Source organism: Equus przewalskii, chromosome 8 (assembly GCF_037783145.1).
Source record: "Equus przewalskii isolate Varuska chromosome 8, EquPr2, whole genome shotgun sequence".
Classification (NCBI taxonomy): domain Eukaryota; kingdom Metazoa; phylum Chordata; class Mammalia; order Perissodactyla; family Equidae; genus Equus; species Equus przewalskii.
The window spans coordinates 47157845-47178967 of NC_091838.1; the positions used below are offsets into that span (position 1 = coordinate 47157845).

At 36.7% G+C, this 21123-nt stretch overlaps 1 protein-coding gene across 6 annotated transcripts in view; it reads left to right on the plus strand.

The window, feature by feature from the left end:
* VPS13B (vacuolar protein sorting 13 homolog B) overlaps positions 1-21123 on the plus strand; it is a 777317-nt gene that overhangs the window by 699619 nt on the left and 56575 nt on the right. For all 6 annotated transcript variants that reach the window (XM_070631834.1, XM_070631835.1, XM_070631830.1 and 3 more), the window contains exon 44: positions 17874-18029. In XM_070631834.1, coding sequence (XP_070487935.1) covers positions 17874-18029 — 156 coding nt within the window. The remainder of the gene's footprint in view (positions 1-17873; positions 18030-21123) is intronic.

Consider the following 21123-nt stretch of genomic DNA (forward strand, 5'->3'; position numbering starts at 1 on the left):
GATTTCTTTGATGTAGTTGAAAAGACAGTCTAGAGGAGATTGAGAATACAAGCAGAGAGTAGCATAGGCACTGCTGCATAGTCCAGGAGTGAGAGAGGTGATAGTAACTGACCCAAGACAGAGTAGAAGTCATAGTGTGGTGTAAATGCCTGACAAACTGATCTTTCTGTGAATAACAGCTATAAATTCTGAGTAAAACACAAAAACAACTACCTCTGGAGACTGAACAAAGGCAGGCAGATTTTGTTGGAGAATTGAAACTTTGAGTAAGTGATCTGCACCAAGTGAATTCCCCACTTTTTGTGGCTTTGCCTTGAGGGCAACTGTAGTGGTAGCAGTGCAGCAGTGGCCATCATCTTTCTGGCCCGAGGCACCAGGGGAAAGAGCTCAAGCAACCAAGGCTGCTAGAGAGTAGAAGAAAACTTTGGAAAAGGGAAAGCCAGACAGTGGAAAGATAATATGTTTAAATTTGGCCCAACTGTCTTCTGATTACTGAACCACATATACGTGAGACAAAATGAAAGCAGCTTGTACCCAAGGCTTAAAGAACTGAACTAATCTGAGCTGCCACTCACGCAGGTGTGAGAGTTTTCGGTTTGAATCTAAACAAGTTAATTACCTGTTAAGTCAGAAACGTTAACACTATGGAGCAATTATAAGAGAATCTACAGTCTCCACAACTTAACATTTACAGTGTCCACAATATAACCCTAAATTACTTGACAGATCTCAGAAGTCTATAAAAAAAATTACTGAATTTCAAGGGAAAGATAATTAACATATGAATTATTAGACATATACTTTAAAGTAACTATGGTAAAAGTAAAGAGATTTTACAGATGTAATTAGGATCCCAATCTAGTTGATTATGAGTTAATCAAAAGAGAGAAATTCCTGAGTGGGCCTAAGTTAATCAGGTAAAAGCCCTAAAAGAGGGACTGGACCCTTTTGTGAGGAGAGACAGATACACTCCTACTGTCCTTGAACAAGCAAATAACCATCTTGTGACCTCCTATGAACAGGGCCATAGGACAGGGAGCTGTAGGAAATCCCAGGGCGTGTAGGTGGCTGCCAGCACCAGTCATTAAGAAGTCAGAGCCTTCATCATATAGCCACAGGGCAATAAATTCTGCCAACAACCTGAGTGAGCTTGGAAGTAGATTCTTCCCAAGTCGAGCCTCCAGATAAGGCTGCAGCCCAGCTGACAGCTCAATTGCAGTCTTTTGGGACCCTGAGCAGATGACCCAGCTAAGCTGTGCTTGGACTCCTGACCCACAGGCACTGTGAGATAGTAAACATGTGTTGTTTTAAGCTGCTAAATTTGTGGTAATTTGTTACTCAGCAGTAAAAATGTAATACAACATGACAGAAGAAAAAAAGTTAGCAAACTTGAAGATAAATCAATAGAAATCACCCAATCTGAAGAAGAAAGAGAAAAAAAGGTTCAAACACAATGAATAGAACTGCGGAGACAAAATACATAGAACACAAGGACCTGTGGGACAATTTCAAATAGTCTATAATATATAAGTAATTGCAAACCAAGAATGAGAGGGGAGAGAGAGAATAGAGCCAAAAAAAAGTAAATAATCCCAGAAAACTTCCCAAATTTTGTGAAAGGGAGGAATTTTCAGACCCAAGAAGCTCAGAAGATTCCAAACAGGTGTTTCAAGGAAACTCATACCCAGACACATCATAATGAAACTATTAAAAACCAAAGATAAAGAGAAAATCTTGAAAGCAGCCGGAGGAAAACTATAGGAGAAACAATGATTTAAATGACTACTAACTGCTCTTTAGATATAATGGAGACTAGAAGACAGTGGAACAAAATCTTAAAAGTGCTGAGAGGTTTAGATTGGGAGAGATCTGTTTGGAAGATATTTAGAAGGTTGTAATCACCAGGATTTGGTTATTGATCATGGAAGAGAAGGGCCTAGTTTGACTCTGAGGTTTCAGACTTAGGGGACAAGTTGATAGTGTTACTATTGGCCAAGACAGGGAAGTGAATGGAAGGGCAATGTTTTTGAGACAAAAGGGAGGATGTGCGAGCACACCACAGTGATCCTAAATTCCATTTTGGACACATTGAATTTTAGGTAACTTTGGAGGGCAGGAAGGATGATGTATTAGAAAAAAGCACAAATTTGAAGCCATAAATACCTGGGTTTCACTCTTAAGGTTTGTTATCTGTGTAAGACTGCACAGTTTCTTAATCACTTGGAGCTTCAGCTTCCTCTTCCACAAAATTAAGAGATTATTGTGAATATTCCATGAAATAACATGTATAAAGTGCCTAGTAAAGAACTTGGCTCTCCATAACCAAAGATTCCTTTCCCTCCTTTTTCCCTTTCTAATCAGACATCCAAGTGGTTATGTAGAATAGGTAAATTGAATGTAAGTGTCTAGAGCTCAAAAGAATAGTCTGGCCTGGAGGTAAAAATTTGACCTATCATCAGTGCCTAGGTAGCAGTAGGAATAGATAAGAATGCCTAAGGAGAGAATGCTAAGAGAAGAAGATTTTATTAGTTATCTCTCACTGCAGAACAATGTACAATGGTGGTACAGGCATAGGATAACTCCTGTGAACACTCATTCACATAAGGAGAAAATGAGAGACGTGTAGAAGTTACTGCTCCATAGAAATTCTGAAATCTAATCAGATAAATGTTGGAAGTTTATTGATTAATAATCATTCATACTCCTGCTTGGGAATAATTCTCTGTGGCTCATGGCTTTGGACGCTTGGTTCAAGCCTCTGAATCATCTATCCTTTTCCATAAAAAGTATTCTTTGTTTGCACTTTATAGTTTTCTCAGCTTGCTTTCTACCAGTAGAATTTTGAAGGTCCAAAGGCATCTACATTTTGTGCTATCTTTGTCTCTTTCAGTATAAGTTGGCAGTGTTTCTGCCAATGTAACTCTTTAAACAACTTTGTGGATCTCTCGTTAGTCTTATTGAGGTTCACTACAGTAGACAAAATCACACCCATGTACATCTTCAAGATAATTCCTTCTCTTCTTTGGGATTCTGCTGACACTGCTGAGGGACATCACCCTTAAATGTCTTAGAAGCCCTGTTGTTTGAATAGTTTACTGAGACACCAGCTTAGATCTTTCTGAGATCTTTACAAAAGATTTTACAGCCACATCCCTAGGTTCATCCCTAAACCCAGCTTTCCTGGCTATCTCTTGGATTTGATCTTTGCCTGAAATCCATTTCTTGATTTTAGCATCATTTGCCATCTGAAAGGCTAGGAATTTTCAAAACTAGCAAGTCCTGGCTCCTTTTTGTCTAAAAATCCTTCCTTAATCTTATAGCGCGCATCTTGGACTTTAATATAAGCAGCAGATAGAAGCCAGGAAGCACATCAACACTGCCTGGAAATCTCCTTAGCTAAATCACATAGTTTATTAGGCACATTTTCTACTTTCCATGTTACTATAACAGAGGTTATAGTGTTGCTAAACTCTCTGCTACTACTTAACAAGGATCCCCTTTCTTCCAGTTTCCAGTAACATTTTCCTCACTTCTCACTGGCAGCCTCATCTAAGGCCATCTAAGTTTCTATTATTATCTTTTGAAGCACCTTAGACATTCACTAACGCTCTCCTCAAGTCTCCTGCCCAGTTGTCTGCTCAAAAGCCCCTCCCACATTTTAGGCTTTTGTTACAGTAGCATCCCACTTGCAGATAGCAAAATCTCTGTTAATTACATATTGCTGATTAACAAATTACCCCAAAACTTGAGTAGATAAAACAACAAACATTTATTATCTCAGTTTCATTAGCCAGGAATTTCAGGAGTGGTTTAACTGGGTGGCTGTAGCTCAGAGTCTTTGATAAGGCTGTGGTAAAGACATCAGTTGGAGCTGTAAAGGCCTGACTGAGCTGGAAGATCCATTTACAAAATGGTTCACTCACGTGGCTCTTGGCAGGAGGCCTCAGCTCCTTGCTACAAAGATCTCTTCATAGAGTTGTTTGAGTATTCTCGTGACATAGCAGCTGGCTTCCCCCAGATCAAGTGACCCAAGATAGCATAAGACAGAAGCCACAGTGTCTTTCATTACCTAGGCTTAGAAGTCATTCACTGTCATGTCTGTAATATCCTAGTGGTTACACAGATAAGCCCTATTCAGTGTGGGAGGGAACTACACAAAGGCACAGAGAACGGGAGGCAAAATCATTGGGGCTACCTTGAAGGCAGGCTACCATAAGGACTAATAGTTAGAATTTAGGGGTTAGGCTGAGGAATGGGATCTGTTGAAGAGGAATAAGAGTTATGAGGAAAACTAACACACAGCAGGAAAACTAGGACATAATAGTGTTCTAAAAGCCAAGAAAGGAGTATATCTAGAGGGACAGAATGATCAGTGATGTCAGATGCCTTAAGAAGATTGAGTGAGACAAGAACTGAAGAGAACATTGTATTTGGCAATTGAGAGTTCACTGATACCTCAAGGAAAGCATTTTGGGGGGCAAGACAGGGATAGAAGCCAGATTGAAGTGAGTTGAAAAATGAATGGGAGGTGAGGAAATGGAGAAAATGAACATGAATTTTACTTTTTGAATCTTGATTGGATGTTAGCTAGAGAAAGCTGCAGGGTCTAGCAAGGGTTTTAAATGGAAGAAACGTAGACATGTTTATATATGAGAAGAAATAAGTAGCAGAGATAATGATGCAGAGGGGAGGAATAATGATTAATGGCATAGGATCTTAGAAGGGGAGAAGAGAAAGGAATCCAGATTGCAGGTAGAAGCATTGACCCTGAATGAGAAGAGGTTTATACCAGATATCTATTGCTGCTTAACAAACTACCCCAAAAGTTGATGACTTAAAAAAAAAAAATTATTAGCTCATGACTCTGTTGGTCAGAGATGCAGGTGCTCTCAGTTAGGAGGTTCTTCTGGCAGACCCAGCTGGGCTCACTCTTGAGGCTGGGGCTGAGTGGTCCAAGATGGCCTCACCTACATATTTGGTAGCTGCCAGGCTGTTGGCCAGGGTACTCTTGGTTCTCTTCCATGCGACTTCTCCCGTAGGCTAGCCCAGAAAGGATAAGAAACTAGATTTTACCTCTTGGTGAGAGTTGCTGAGATAATTTGTGGCCATTTGCAACCTCGTTCTTTGAGATAGGAGAGAAAGAAAGAGGATGAGTGTGAATGTAGATGAGGCTGTAGTGGGTATTTGCTGAAAGTAAAAGGAAGAAAAAAGAGTAGGGGATTTTAAACAAGTAGTTTTCTACCATGTCTAGTCCTGTATCTTTTTTTTTTCTTTTGAGGAAGATTAGCCCTGAGCTAACTACTGCCAGTCCTCCTCTTTTTTCCTGAGGAAGCCTGGCCCTGAGCTAACATCCGTGCCCATCTTCCTCTACTTTCTATGTGGGACGCCTACCAAAGCATGGCGTGCCAAGCAGTGCCATGTCCACACCCAAGATCCAAACCAGCGAACCCCAGGCCGCCGAGAAGCGGAACGTGCGCACTTAACCACTGCGCCACCGGGCCAGCCCCTAATCCTGCATCTTATTCATAATAGGCATTTGATAAATGTTCACTGAGTAAATGTTGAGATTTCTCGTAACGTTTCTGGCATTTCTCAAGAAGATAAATTTAAAAACTTAATTATTTTAATAATATGGAAATTATAAACAGTATTCTCTGCATGATGTTGGATGTTATTGTGTATACTATATAGACACAGAAAAAGGTCCTCTGATCTCAAAAATGTATTTTTCAGTATACTGTCAATACAGTTGGCATCTTAATTAAGAGTAGCTTCTGGCCTCCATCTCTCCACGCCTTTGGCCGCCTGATGGCCTCTAATGAAAACTGTTATAAAATAGGAGAATGCTACAAGATGGGATTAGCAGTATACTTCACATGAGACCAACTTTCAGATCCAGATGTGTGTCCAACTCTTCACACTTGTTTAACTGTGAAAAATTCTTACTATCATAAACTGAAAGTACATCATACAATTACCAAATATTATTGATTTAAAGTAGACATCGGGGCCGGCCCAGTGGTGCAGCAGTTAAATGCACACGTTCCACTTCCGCGGCCTGGGGTTCACCAGTTCGGATCCCGGGTGCAGACATGGCACCACTTGACAGGCCATGCTGTGGTAAGCATCCCACATAGAAAGTAGAGTAAGATGGGCACGGATGTTAGCTCAGGACCAGTCTTCCTCAGCAGAAAGAGGAGAATTGGCAACAGTTAGCGTAGGGTTAATCTTCCTCAAAAAAAAAAAAGTAGACATCATTGAAGTTAAGTTTGCCATATACTGTCTCTTTCTTTAATCATGAAAATACATTCCCAGAAACCAACAATATCACCCTTAGTATTGTGTAGATCACAGCTGTCTGCAACTAGCAATTCCATTTGGGGAGGAAGGATTGTATGTCTTTGCTCCCCAGTGGCAATAACAAGCTTCTTTTATTGTTGCTGACATTAAGATAGCTAAAGTCAACAGTGAGGTAAACAGTTCTTGGGACCATCTGGCAAGGATTTTTAATCCAAAATATTCTGTAAACACTGACTCCATTTGAATACCCAGGACCTACTGTCCAGTCTCTATTAACTGCATTGTTATTTCAGTTTTAAGCAGTAATTGAAACAGCAAAATAGTAGACTGTAGACTTGGTCCCTTTACCTTTCTCTTTTAAAATATTTTTAGTTTCGTGAGAGATTCCAAGAAACTTAGCATTCTCTGAGGAAGCTTATAGTGCCTTATAAAGTCACCAGTAGAAGTAAATGGGGCCCTAACAGTTTCGGTCATTAAGTATCTAGTGGATAGAGCATATTTGGAATTTCTTCATTTTCTGTTGGGAAATACGTTTTCTCTATTTAAATGAGAGGCAGAAGTTTGGAATTGAGTTTTCTTTTTCCTGTATATTGCAAAATTTCTTTTTAAAAACAGTTTGCAATGTGACCTGGTTAAGACTTTTTAAGTCTTTCACAAGAAATGGCAAAGAAAGGATTGTGATAGAGCACTTTACCCAGTCCCAGGGCTGATTTCTGGAGTTTTCTACAAACCTGAATGAAAGGGAGTGACTGGGGATTATTTCAGCTATGAAGCACCCAGAGGAATGCTGCTGGTGCTGCTAATGGTCTCTCTGTCCCTCCTCTGGCAATAAATTTTAGATATTGGAATATAGCTTTGGAGGAAAATATACTGAAGATTCCTTAAGCTTTTTACAAGACACTCAAAAGCTTTTCACAAGCCAGTGCTTTGCAAATGTGAATTCTTGATGTCTAAACATAAAGGTCCTTTACTGAACTAATTTTAAATGTGATTTTTAATACGGAGTACTTGGAGAAAGAGAATGCAGCTGGACCATTAAAGCATGGTATTTTGCCATTTTTAAGTAATGGGAAATACTGATTAAGAATGTTATAAAGATTTCAGTGTACATAATGTGATTATCTTTAATCATAACCTATTACCGCAAGTCTGTGAAACAAAAGCATTAGCTCTATTAAAGACAATGGCATACCTATTATACTGTGGCACTTTTTAAATTATTTCCATGCTGAACAGGATATTGAAGAACTTATTATCTAAAGGTCAGAATAATGCCCAAGACATGGCCAAGCCCAATGAGTGTCAGATGCATGGAATGTTGGATGACTTCATAGTTATGAAATTATTTCATTTCTCATGATAATTCCTCACTTGCCAAGTTAGTGAATTTTAAGAACTCTGAGAGCAGATTTTAAGATAAATGTGAAATAATCCATACTTTTGGAGTCAGGGACTTCCCTTCAGGCATTAGTTCATATTTGACTTGCTTGACTTACACTTGGGGATAAAATGAGTTAGGACAAGGTCTTAGATACCACATTCCCTTACTGGGAAAGAAAACCAACTTGCACAACTTTGGCTGGGTCATGTTTCTTGTTATACAGGCCCTAAGAAGCAGCGGTTGCCATGAAATACTTTATTTAACCTTTACAAAAATGTTTTCTTAGTATGGCAAGGCAGTTTAGTTAAATGAAAATAAATAACTGTAAAAATTGTGGATTTCTTTTATATCTATCTGTTGACTTCTTTTTTTCTAATTAAAAATTAGGGATAACAATTATAATTGTCTAAATTGCCATAATGACTAAAAATAAATTAAAGATTGCATAAAACTATTTGATTTCTTCTTAGGATACGTGTTGGCGTGTCTTCTGTTTTACATTCAACTAAATTTTGCTCAATGATGAACGTTACATGTGAGAACAATTTTAAAAAAAATTTTATTCAAACTTTGGTTAGGTTTCTCTATTATTTATATTTGTGTTTAGTCAAAATTGTTTTTCAAACAAACAAAACCTGACAATTTGGCTTACAAACTCAGAATATTTTTCCAAATCTGAATGACTATCAAAGAGTGTCTCCAGTTGCTTATCTTACTGGCTTCCATTTCTCAGCTCATTAAATTATTCTTTATTATTTCCATCCAACATACTTTTATCTCTTCCATTGAAGAGTTGGGTCCAACCAAAAACATGATGACCATGGACTATCATGCTGTCAGGAGAGTGTGTCTACACAGCACCAAAGTCTCCTGGCTGTTAGTGGAACTCAATTAAGCAGTTAAAGTTTTTATTTATCTTACTTAATTATTTAAAAAGAAATATGAATTATTTCATATTTTATAGACAGACCATCCTTTTCTATACACACACATACACATACATATCAAATCTCTCTGAATTTTCACTTTTCAACTCTTGGTGATAGTATCAAAGGTGAACAGTCCCAAAGACTGTTACACAATTCTAGACGTAAGGCAGCTGTTAATATCACAGCTCATGTTTTTTCAGCCACGTGTCATTTAAATATAGGTAAGCCCACACCCTTTAGAAGCATGAAAATAATAGATATGTGTAGTAGTGAAATGATCTCTTTAAAACAAGCCTATATATCATTTCATACTTTTTTTGCTGTATGCATTTATATCTGATTTCGTGATTGATATGTTCCAAAAAAGTTATGCATAAAATTATATGTTTTAATATATGAGAGAATTTGCTCATTAAATCTTTCTGCAAAAACTTTTGTGAAGTAAATTATTTTTCCCTAATTTAGATAATTTAGATTTAGATAATTTTTTAGCAAAGAATACCTATTAAGCATCCCATTGTTTTGTAGATAATGTGTAAGTCAAAAGTGCCATACTCTTCATACTACTCTTGCTTCTTTTTAAATTATTTTTCTCTAAGTATGTAAATTTCAGCCAGAGATTGAACAGAGACTAATGCCTGAACAGTGAAAAACCATAAATTAATTCTTGACTTCAGATGTCTGTTCATAGTTATTTATGAAAAATAAATCTTTTTTAATTTTAAAATGATTCTATGACTTGATTATAGATATATTGAAACATTTTAAGCCTTAATCTTTGCTAGAAATGTGTAAGATTCAACATCCAGTTTGCCCATAGAAATTCAAATGATGTATCATAAACTATATGGTGAAAAGACACAATGCACTGTTTTAAAACTATGAACACTTATAAGATATGAATGACATTGTTTCTTTTTTATATTGATTATATGTATGTTGTTTTTCTTTCATACCTATGACATTTTCTCCCATGTTTCTTCATCTAGTTGTCTTTTTGTTCTGCATAATTGTAAAGGTTTTCAAGTTTTTATCCTGTAACAGTTATTCATACTTGCTCTATTTCCATCAGTGTAGATTGCTATTCTGCCAATGCATTTTCAGTTTCTTTGCATTTATTTCTTATCTAATTCCCTTTTTCTATCATCTAGTTTTTTTTAACCTCAGGCTGTTTTCTGTTTATAGCAGACTGTTCTTTCCTCTCTATATTTTTCTACAGTTTTATAGAAATCATGTATTTTTAGAGAAAATGAAAAACTTTCCTGAGACTTTTTTCCTGAATTCTGCAACAGTGTGCTTACATTAACTAGTCTCTTCTTCCCCTTTTTTTTTTTTTTAAAGATTTTATTTTTTTCCTTTTTCTCCCCAAAGCCCCCCGGTACATAGTTGTATACTCTTAGTTGTGGGTCCTTCTAGTTGTGGCATATGGGACGCTGCCTCAGCATGGTTTGATGAGCAGTGCCATGTCTGCGCCCAGGATTCGAACCAATGAAACACTGGGCCACCTGCAGCGGAGCACGCAAGCTTAACCACTCGGCCACAGGGCCAGCGCTTCTTTCCCTCTTTTTTTTTTTTTTTTTTTTTTAAAGATTTTATTTTTTCCTTTTTCTCTCCAAAGCCCCCCGGTACATAGTTGTGTATTCTTCGTTGTGGGTTCCTCTAGTTGTGGCATGTGGGACGCTGCCTCAGCGTGGTCTGACGAGCAGTGCCATGTCCGCACCCAGGATTCGAACCGCCGAAACACTGGGCCGCCTGCAGCGGAGCGCGCGAACTTAACCACTCGGCCACGGGGCCAGCCCCACTTTCCCTCTTTTTTTAACATGATATTCTCTTTCCTTTTCTTTGCAGTGTTTTTTCATAGGTCTCATGGCTCATTTTCATATCATTTTTGCTGTTTATTAATGATTATATTACAAGGATTGCCCTTGGTTAGACTCTATTATCACTTGAGGAATGGTGAGATTTTTATTCTCGTATCCCCAGCTACCGGGCAGGATGATAAAGTCAGTTCCTATTTCACTTCCCATTTTTTAGCTGGCATTTCCTAATATTTCTCAATGATACAGAGGTGAAAGCTTCTCCTGCATCCTTTCATGCTTCTCGGCTATCCCAAACTGTCAAAATCCAAGAAAACTAGTTTCTTTTGTTCACAGCTACTGTTTTTGTTGTTTGTTTTTCCTGAAGAAAGTTCATCTATGATGTTTGTCTTGTGATGACCACTCATAAAAAAACAGTGGCTGCTGCTGGAATCTTTTGTTTCCTACAAGCTATTATCTCTGAATAGATGTAGAAAGACCAGAGAGGTAGTGAATAGCATTATTTCAAACAGCCCAACAATTGTCAGATACTTTGTTTTGATGTCTTTAACCCTTCAGTCCCTGCTGTTTATTGATGATTGACGCTCCAAAGGGAAATGGCAGGTACTAACCTAAGAGTTCCCTGCCTCTTCAACCTCCCTTTCTGTACCACTCTGTCTAGGGCAGGTCCCCTCCCTAACTCTCACCTCTCCTCATCCCTAAGAATCTATACATATGGCTCTTGGCTCCCCAAGACCAAGATCTGACATCCGAAACAGTGGTTTTATTGCAGTATGACTCTTTCCTTGCCAGGATCAAAATTCAATAAGTTCCATTTGGGTTATGATCAAAGCTATTAGAATCATGTAAGCTAATGCGTTCATAATATAAAGTTAATCTTCCAAATTACGTTGATGAGAAGCTATTTGCACAAATGATTTGAAGCCAGAGCTTGCTGCTACGACTTGTCTTTGTAATGGAATCAGTGTGCTTTGTAGACATTAATTTTGTACGGAAAGAATGACTCCAAGTTAGGCTGTCACCTGCTTTTATCAGAAATCACAGTCCCCTATGTCTTTTACTCTATTTCAATGTGCCTTTTTTCATGTTATTTTTTGGGAATAAGTAAAATATGTCCTCTGGTCAATCTTTTAACTTCCCTAAGCAGAATACGTCTGGAGTCCTACAACAGTTTTTTTCTTCCTCTCATAAAATTTTGCAGTATAACTTTCTTGTTAAATATCTGTTTCTTCCACTATGTTGTGAGAATTTTCAGTGCAAGTAATGTGTCCCAGTTGTCTCTATATCCACTATGTGTAGTATCGTTAGTTGGCTTATGGTAAACATTTAATAGATGTAGACCCTAAAAATATTTGCTAAATTGAAAAAAAAAATTATTGCCCTAGGAAAAAGTCTCAAATAATTACATTAAACTGCTCCAAGAATCATGTGAATAAGTAATATAGCAAGCCAGATCCTGTGCAAGGAGCGGTGAGGCTACAGAGACGAACTGAGGATCTGTCCCCCTTTTAGGAATGTGCCAGCAATGCACATGGGAAAGCTGTGCCACTGCCTGGGACATATGGGGAGATTTCATGCAGCAGACTGAATTTGAGTTTTTAAAACAGAAATGTATTTCTTTTTATTTGAAAAGCAAGTGCTGTATGTCTTCTATTAGATACTTCTCATTTTAGTAATATTAATTTTTACCTGATTGCAAAATAATACATATTTATAGTATGAAATTTGGAAATTACATAAAAGCACACAAAACTTACACACAAAAAGGAAACAAAACACATAATCTGTAACCCGAAGATAACCGCTGTTAGCATTCTGGCATATTTCTAGCCATTTTCTCCCTTAAGAATAGGCATATATACTTTTTGTTCATTGTACAAAAGTTGGGATATATACCTACGTATCTTTTTGTAGTCTGCTTTTTTTTTTAGTTAATCTATTGCTAACTAATACTGTTAACGCTTTTTTGTCCCGGGATTTTTTTTCAGTGGCTTGAGAGGATTTTACAGTATAAGTGTGGTTAAGAATAGAGGGTCTGAGTAAACAGACCTCAGTTCAAAACTTATACCTTGCCCTCCCCAGCACCATAGCCCTGAACAGGTCACTCAACCTCTCTGTAACTCAGTTTTTTCATCTATAAAATGACACAAAAGTATCTAGCTTGTAAGATTGTTGTAAGGAATAAACAAGGAAATATATAAAAAGCACTTAGCCCAGTGCTTGGCACAGAGTGTATGTATAATAACTGATAGCTCTTATTGTTTTACTGTATTTTATTTGACCAATATCCTGGTAATGCCAAATTTTCACTACTAAATCAGTGCTGGAATAAGCATACATCTAGGTGAATCTTTGCACATATCTATAATTATTACCTTGGAATAAATTCCTATGTAGAATTGATGAGTTAATGAATATCTGAAACTAAGATTTTTGATACAAGGATTACTCTCCAGCTACAATTTTCCTTCTAACTAACACTTTGTAAGTGCGCCAGGTTTCCTTCTTTTCTAAGAGGTTGTTTTATGCTGACTGTGCAGTATTTGTGGCCTTCATTGAATTCACACAGTCTTGAGGGGAAACCTACAAGCATGCATATTTTGTGGATGAATAAACTGCCCGACACTTGTGTGATGACAGTAAAGCCTCCATTCTATCACCTCCTGAAAGATTGATTTGGAAAGCTTTCTTTCTCTTTCTCCTTTTTTCTTTCAGAATACGCTGCATCAAAGAGTCCAAGTTATCCACTAGAAAATAATTGTTTGATTTTTTCCACTTTACCATTCTTTTAGGTGCAAGATTGTATTCTATAAATGTGAAAGGATATGTAGGGTCCTAAGAGATCCAGAAGTGAATCAAGGTGACACCAAGCATTGGCCATTATCTAGAGATTTTTCTACTTGCTTTTTACATTATTTCAGATACTCTGAACATCCTGAAATTCAACTGCTTTGAAAAAACAATCATGATGACATATTTCATTTTATTTTTATGTTAATTTATTGGTATAAAATGTACTATCAGTTCCAATTATGCATTCCAAAATAGCAGTTTAACTTTGATCTGTTTAATTTGGTCTATAGCTTTCCAGATAGACAAGAATTTTTTTTTAATATTTTAACTGAATTTGCACTCATGATGGTTACCTAGTATATCATTTGAGGTCTGCTTTATGCCTTAATATCAATATTGCAATGTCTGAATTATGGCTCTAAGGGATTACATTAATTTGTAGTTTAATTTAGTATCATTATCTGCATAAATAAAGCAAATCTCCTGTGTTGAAAGATCATTCAAAATAGGAATTGTTCCTAAATATTTGGATTTGATACTCATTTTATGCTATTTTCTGCAGAAATACAACCACTGAAATTTTTGAATATCAACTTTGGGTTAATTTTTAATAATCCTAATTCATTTATTCAACAAGTATTGAATGCCTCCTATGCACTGGGCTCTTGGGATATAGTGATAATTTTAGAAATTTAAAAAATAAATATGGTGCCTAAGCTTTAATATGTATGGTAATGCATAACAGATAAATATTAATGTATATTAATATATACATATATTCAGTAGTTATTTCACTTGGATTGCATGTTAATTTTTTAGAACTCCTAAAATTTCTACAAAGAATACAATGGAATGGGAAATTTTTTGAAGTTATTTAAATTTTCAGTTTCTTTTTTAGAACATTACATATTATTGCACAGTAAATTATTATGAAATGCAAAAAAATGCATGTGAATCTGAAGACAAATTTTTAATTTATGGTTGTATAGGTAGAAATAATCTTGATAACAGTTTTAAAATGAGTAGTGAAATAAAGTTAACAGAAAAGGATCTGGTACCTTCATTTATATTTAAGACACAATTTTTTTTAATTTCTTAACCATCACTTTCTCTTCCTTATTGTACCCTGTTTTCCTAGATTTCATCTTGTTTTTCTTTCCTTTGTAATATATCAAATCAGGAATTCTCTCTTTGGATCTGTCTGTGGGTGGTCCTGAGAGCTGATCCCAAATCCCCTGATGAGTAATTTAGTTTTATTTTGTATTGAAAAAAAATGAATGGAAAGCTGTATATGCTCCCATTTGAGATCTTCAGTGGAAAAACTACAAATTTAGTCTGGCTGCCACTGCAGCACTGGGGGGTCTGCTGGAGAAAAAGAAAATGTAGCCCCTTGGGATCTTCCAACAAGTGTGGCCACTGTACAACCTGCCTTATTACTTAGGTTCAGTTCCCATTGAAAAGTTCGAACAAGAGCGGTTCCTATTTGACTTTTTTCCCCCAGTGGAAGATATTAGGCACCAGTTAAGTAGGCTAAGGAGAATGAAAAGCCTTAATGGAAAAGATGGTAAAGGAAGTGAGTCAGTAAGAGAAACTTAATAGAAAAGAGGGAAAGAAAATTTCCAAATTGATAAGGAATATAAAAATACCTTGGGCTCCAGGCGAAGGGATAGTGATTTTGGGCTAAGCCCATTGCTTCCTCCCCCCCATTTTTCTGGCCCACTTTACCTCTCAGCCTGACTATTGCAGTTGTCCTCCCACCTCCAAACTCCACTCTTAAGACCATCCTTTCAACACATCGCTTGCCTAGACAGAAGGCTTCAGTGGCTACCCACTAATTCCTGAATGAAGCACAATGACTTAGCTTAGTAAAGCAGGGCTGGCCACAATCTAGATCTATCATCTGACCTTATCCCTCACTTCTTTTTTCCTATTCCCTTTTCTCCAACCAGTCGAGACTATTAACTTTGCCCCAAGCATACCTTCAAACTTTCACATCTCAGATTGCCACTTTGGCCCAGAAATGAGGGGTCATCTCTTTGCCAGTTGAACTCCTGCCCAAACTCTGAACTCAACTGCTTCATAAATCTTTCCTCATCACAGCAGCCTAGAACAAGCCCTCCCTTCTCTAGACTCCAGTATCACTTTTGTACCTCTCCTAATGCCTTGTTAGCTATTTGCACATCTCAGTTTCCTTATAAAATCTTAAACTCCTTGTGGGGCAAAGAACAACTCTTCTTCCTTGTTTCCGCCTAGCATAGTGCCTTCCTTGTAGTACCTGAGTAATAAAAATATATTGGATGAATGATAGAAAGAAATCTCATTATGATCAGGTAGTCCAACACAAATTTCACACTTTCATGCCTTTGACATAGAAATGAAAATAGATATGAGTGTTTGTTATTAAATAAAAACTTTTCAGAAGCTGTGGCAGTGAAATTTAGTCAGTGGGTCCAGTAAGAACAAAACTTCCCAGCCTCACTTGATGTCCATGGTGCCTGAGCACGGCTGTCTAGTGCCTGAATCAGTTACACCATGAGAAAGACCAAGTACTGCTGCGCCTCCTGAATTCCTTTTGGTAGATTTCCTCTCTTAGGAATATGATGCCTTTCCTAATAAATTATATACATCTAATTGCCAATGATATTTAGATGCTTTTTAACAGTAGACCAAAGAATGAAAATACTCAACTGATGATGCATGTGGGGAGAAGTTATGTTTTTCTCCCACTTAACTTTTCTATGTGAACAAGTTATCTGAATTTTCATAATTCAAAGAAAATATCTGCACCAACATTCTGAGAACAAATAGCTGCCAACTGAAACCTGACAGCATATTCCTTGGTGGCATTCAGTCATTAAAAGCTATCTACACAGTGTGAGCAGCTACTTAAAACTGAGCTCATATGCAAATGTGAACACTCCTCAATTCAAATTACATTGTGTATATTTAAACTTTCTTTAGAGGCTATGGAATTTTCAGGAAAAATGTAGCTGAGCTTGACCTTAAATACCTTGCCTCATTATTTTTTTGTCACTCCCAGCTACTAGTCTCTCTAAAGAAAACAACTTTCTTGTTTCTTTTAGTTTTGTCTGTGCCCTGAGCTTTATTCCCAATGGCTGCTACAAAAAAACTGAAATGATTCCAAACACCGCTAGTGTTTTTTTTTTCCTATAACTGATATTTAAACATCAAAGATATACTGATGCTTTTATCTTGTAGAGTGCATATAAGACCAAATTTTCCCTAAAGGTATTTGCTGTCCAGTATGCTTTTTGTATTTGTTTTGTTTTTTAGTCATTAGCTTTCTTTTTGGAAGTCATCTGAATGGTAGCCTTTTGATTTCATAGGATCACTGGCAATTATGTGGAGGGGGCTATACTGGAATGGGGCTATATTAAAAACACAGAGATGAGTTAGGAGGTTTTTAAAAAATATTTTATTAAGATATTTAAAAATTGAAAAAAGCCCTCCCTTAATTATGCATGAAAAATCATATTGTGGTAACCAATGACCTTGGGAAATTTTTAAATTTAAACACTTTATAAGTGCTCCTCCTAATGCTAAAACTAAAAAATAATCTTTCCATCAAAAGACTTTTATTATTATGGCAATTCCCATGTAAATTCTTAATGTATTTATTTTAAGGACCTATTATGATAGCCCTTACAGAACATTTTCAGTTTTATTGATTCTCTTAATTGGAAAAATGTTTCATACAATTAGCCTTTAGTTAGCTCTTCTAAAAAATTATATATGATATGAAGGAAAGTATGTTTTGTATCATGTAAATATTTTTCCTAAAATATCAGTTTTATTTCCTTATACTTAGTAATTGTATAAACACTGTTTATTTTTATTTAAACATGTGTCCTAAAGAAGCAGTAATTATTATGTTGTTTTGGAATACTTGTTCAGTTAAACTGATTTTCTTAGTTGCAGTTAGTTGGGAGAAGTGGAAAGAGGAAATATTTGATGACCGCGAAAGAAATCCAAATATTACCAACAGTGGCAATTCTATATGGTTAAATATGAATATGAATCACGTTACTCAACTGGTAAAAGTTACAATAAGTGGGGGAAAAAACTACAAAGAACAAAGACATTTTCTTGTACATTCAACATGTTGAAGGTATTTCTAATTTGATGTATGAGCTCATAAGGAGAATATATTAAATGAACTACATTCTCAAATTGCTATTTTGTTCTTTATTGAAACAAAACATGAAGAATGGCAATTTAGGGTCAAAAATAATGCCACAAACCAAATTTAACTTTAATTACTGTCTTCTCATAAGAAGGAATAAACTAACAGCCAAGACCAAGGTTTTTTCTTACTTTTCAACTTTCTTGTCCTCCAGATGAATGAAATGATCTTTTCTCAAATGTTTAACAGGCCTTTTACCATTTGATAGGACACTTATTTTTAAGAAGGTTTAAAAATACAATCTGGAAAATCACATTGACTCTATGTGGCATATTTGCTATTCTTAGCCTGGTTGAATAGGCTGGAAGTGGATGAATAATGCAGGTTAGAAAGAAAACAGATGCTAAATATTACAAATCGGAAGGTTTTCCAGCAATGAGACTTTCATTTTAGGACTAAATTTTTGTTGGCACTTTTGGCATTATGACGATTATTGTTTCTCTCTCCAGCTGTTACACATCTGTATTGAAGGTTGGGGCAACTGGCGTTGGTCAGAGCCCTTCAGTGTGGACCATGCTGGGACTTTTATTAGAACTATTCAATACAAGGGTCGAACTGCTTCACTCATCATCAAGGTTCAGCAACTCAGTGGAGTGCAAAAACAGGTACGTTCCTTTGTGTTCACAACTTGGACAACACTTAATTATTTGATGTAGTTAACGGAAGGGACACTTAAAGAAATGAAAATAATTAATAATAAAAATTACAGTGGTATGACTAGATATGCCTACTACTACCATGCACATGAGCACTTAGTAGAGCTTATTGATGATCCTGATGATCACGATGGCTTCAAATCCCTTGTCCCACATCTTTTACAAGAGCTGCTAACGAGCAGTAAAATTTACTGATTTTAGTTTCACCTCTTCTCCCTGTCACCACCTACCTTCTGGTGGAGGTGCTAACGAGCTGTGAAATGGCCAAAAGGCCTTTATTGACAAGGAAAAGAAGCAAAGGATGGTGGGGACTCTGGATAATCCAACAGCGGATAACCAGGAGGAGGTTCTCATGCATGTGAGAATAATCCGTGAGAAAGTGTTATACTCACCCATGACGGAGTGGGCCTGGGTCTCCAGCAAGCTTTTCTTTTCCTAGGAGTTAATATTAACTGCAGTAAAAATTCGCTGCAGTCTAACTCTTGGCATATAAAACCTCAGCTCTCAGCACATATTTTTACGTATTTTATAAAACTTCCTTTTGGCTGTTTTTGAAGTTCTAAGACTGCAAAGGGGAAAAAAAGTATCTGACGCTTTTTTTGTGTTCTTAAGATGTGAAAATGTGGTTTTTAAAAGATGTTTTTCAAGCGTGGAGCATATGACAAAAGTAGGGAAAAAAAGGAAGTATTAAAATCTGAAAACTGGCTTCCCTGCACACATAATAGCTGGATTTGTCATAAGAGTTTTAACATACACATCTGCATCTGGATTGTAACAGTCTATTCAGAGTTTATGTGAACTGAGGACATGATAGAAACAGCACTTGGTCCCTGGAAAAGGAAAAGGAGAGCTTTCCGTATGGAGCAGCAGGGGCTACTCCATTGCTGTATGCCAGAACAAACAGGAAGCAACTGGTGAGGTGAACAGTAGGACCCGTACCATGTGCATTCTTGGTCTGCACCTAATCAGGGAGCTGGACTTCATGTTCTCATTATTGTGGGCAACGCAAGTGAAAGGAGAACTACAGCAGAGGAGTCTCAGAAAAGAAGCTTATGAGTCTTCCTAATCAACTGACCATTCCTCTAAGTATTTGGTTTTTGCCTGCAGTGGAACAGGGTAAAATGAAAGACACTAAGTATGTGACACAGTCTTTGCTCTTAAATTGTAAATTTATATAAACCCAAGATTATACAATTGACAGTAAATGTGAAGGGAATTTAGAGGTTTCACTAAGAAAATATGACTTGAACTGAGCTTAGGAAAAAGTAGAATTTGGATTAAGAGAGGGCATTCCAAGTAGCAGTATACCATAAACAAAGATATAAATGTGGGACAAATGGGTCGTACTCAAGGACTCATGAGGGGACCAGCCTAGCTAGTGTGAGCTTTGAGCTGGAAAGTCATAAGAACAAGAAGTATCACTGACTGCCATCTGCCCTCAGAACTCTCTTACATGGATATGCTCTAAATAGATATCTGCCAGTTAATACATGCTGTTTTTCTGATTCTGTCACTCATGGTCTTTCAAGAATGTCTTATCTACCTTCCCATTCAACAGCATGCCTGAGAAATGGTCACTCAGCATCTGTTTCAATACTCCAGATGAGAGGCTCATTCCCTCACATGGCAGCCCCTTCCGTTGTTGATTACTTCCAGCTCTTAATGAAGTTCTCTCCTAATTTTGAGCTAAAATCTATCACCATTCACCCAGTTTTTACGATTCCTCAGAACTTGTGAAATGTACACAACAAGCACACAACCACTTATTGTGAGGCCTCTACTCCTCTATGTTACAGCCCTTCAAAAACATGAGGGAAGCTAGGATGTTTCCCTTTAGTTTTCTTCTCTCTAGGCCAGTGGTTTTTCTCAAACTCGAACGTATATCAGAATCCTCTTGAGGGCTTGTTAAAACACAGATTTCTGGGTCCCACCCCCAGAATTCCAGATCCAGTAGGTCTTGGGTGTTACGTGATAATTTGTATTTCTAACAAGTTCTCAAGGGATGGTGATGCTGCTGTTCCAGGGGCCGCACTTTGACTGCCATAGCTCTGGTCTAAACTTTGCCAATTTATTCCACTCTTTTGCATGTGGTTGCTAGAACATTTACCAATTAGTAGAATGGCGGAGTCCTTCCATGGAGAAATGGTTTTCATGGTAAGTCATATGGTAAAGATCATGGGCAACTGGCTCTATCCCCTTGCTAGCTGTGTAATCTTCAGCAAGTTATTTAACCTTTGTGAATCATTTTCCTCATAGGTAAAATCAGGATAGTAATAATGCCTTTCTCACCAAGTTAGTGTGAGGGTTAAATGAGTTTGAATGTGTAAAGTGCTTGCAGTCTGCCTGGCCCACTATCATAACCCAATAAACTTTAGTTACAAGTACAATAATGAAATATTCCCGGACATGACTAACACTTGTTGGACTTCTTTGTGTAACAACAATGGGGCCTCATTTTTGCACAGATATTATCTATTTTCAAGGAATGATATTAAGTTTCAGGAATAAATTAATATATATTGTGTTCCTGATCAGATATTATACATTGCAACAGTATACCATAAATGGAAAGAGTTAGTGGTGGGCAAAAATTTTTTTTTAATTATCACAAAATGTTACCTTTTTTTTCTGATTGTAAAATATTTCCCAGCCCTAGTACTTATTACCTATATGATCTTAAATAAATTTCTTAACCTTTCCATGCTTCATATTCCTTTTGTAAAAGAAAACACCCAATAAATATTAGTTTACTATTATTTTTGTTAATTGTTATAAAATATTTCTGAAAACACAGAGAAGTCTAATGAAGAAAATAAAAATTACCCTTAATTCTGCCACCCAAAAATAAATACTATTGTTAGTTTTGTGTGCTTTTTCTACTCTTTTTTTCTATGCAGATATTTTTTTAACCTACTTGAAATGTTTTTCAACTTGTTGTGTTCACTTAACACTGTATAACGCTTATCTTCTCATGGTATCTAAACTTCCTGAAATTATCCTTTTAATGGTTACATAATAATCTACCATATGGTATATTGAAACA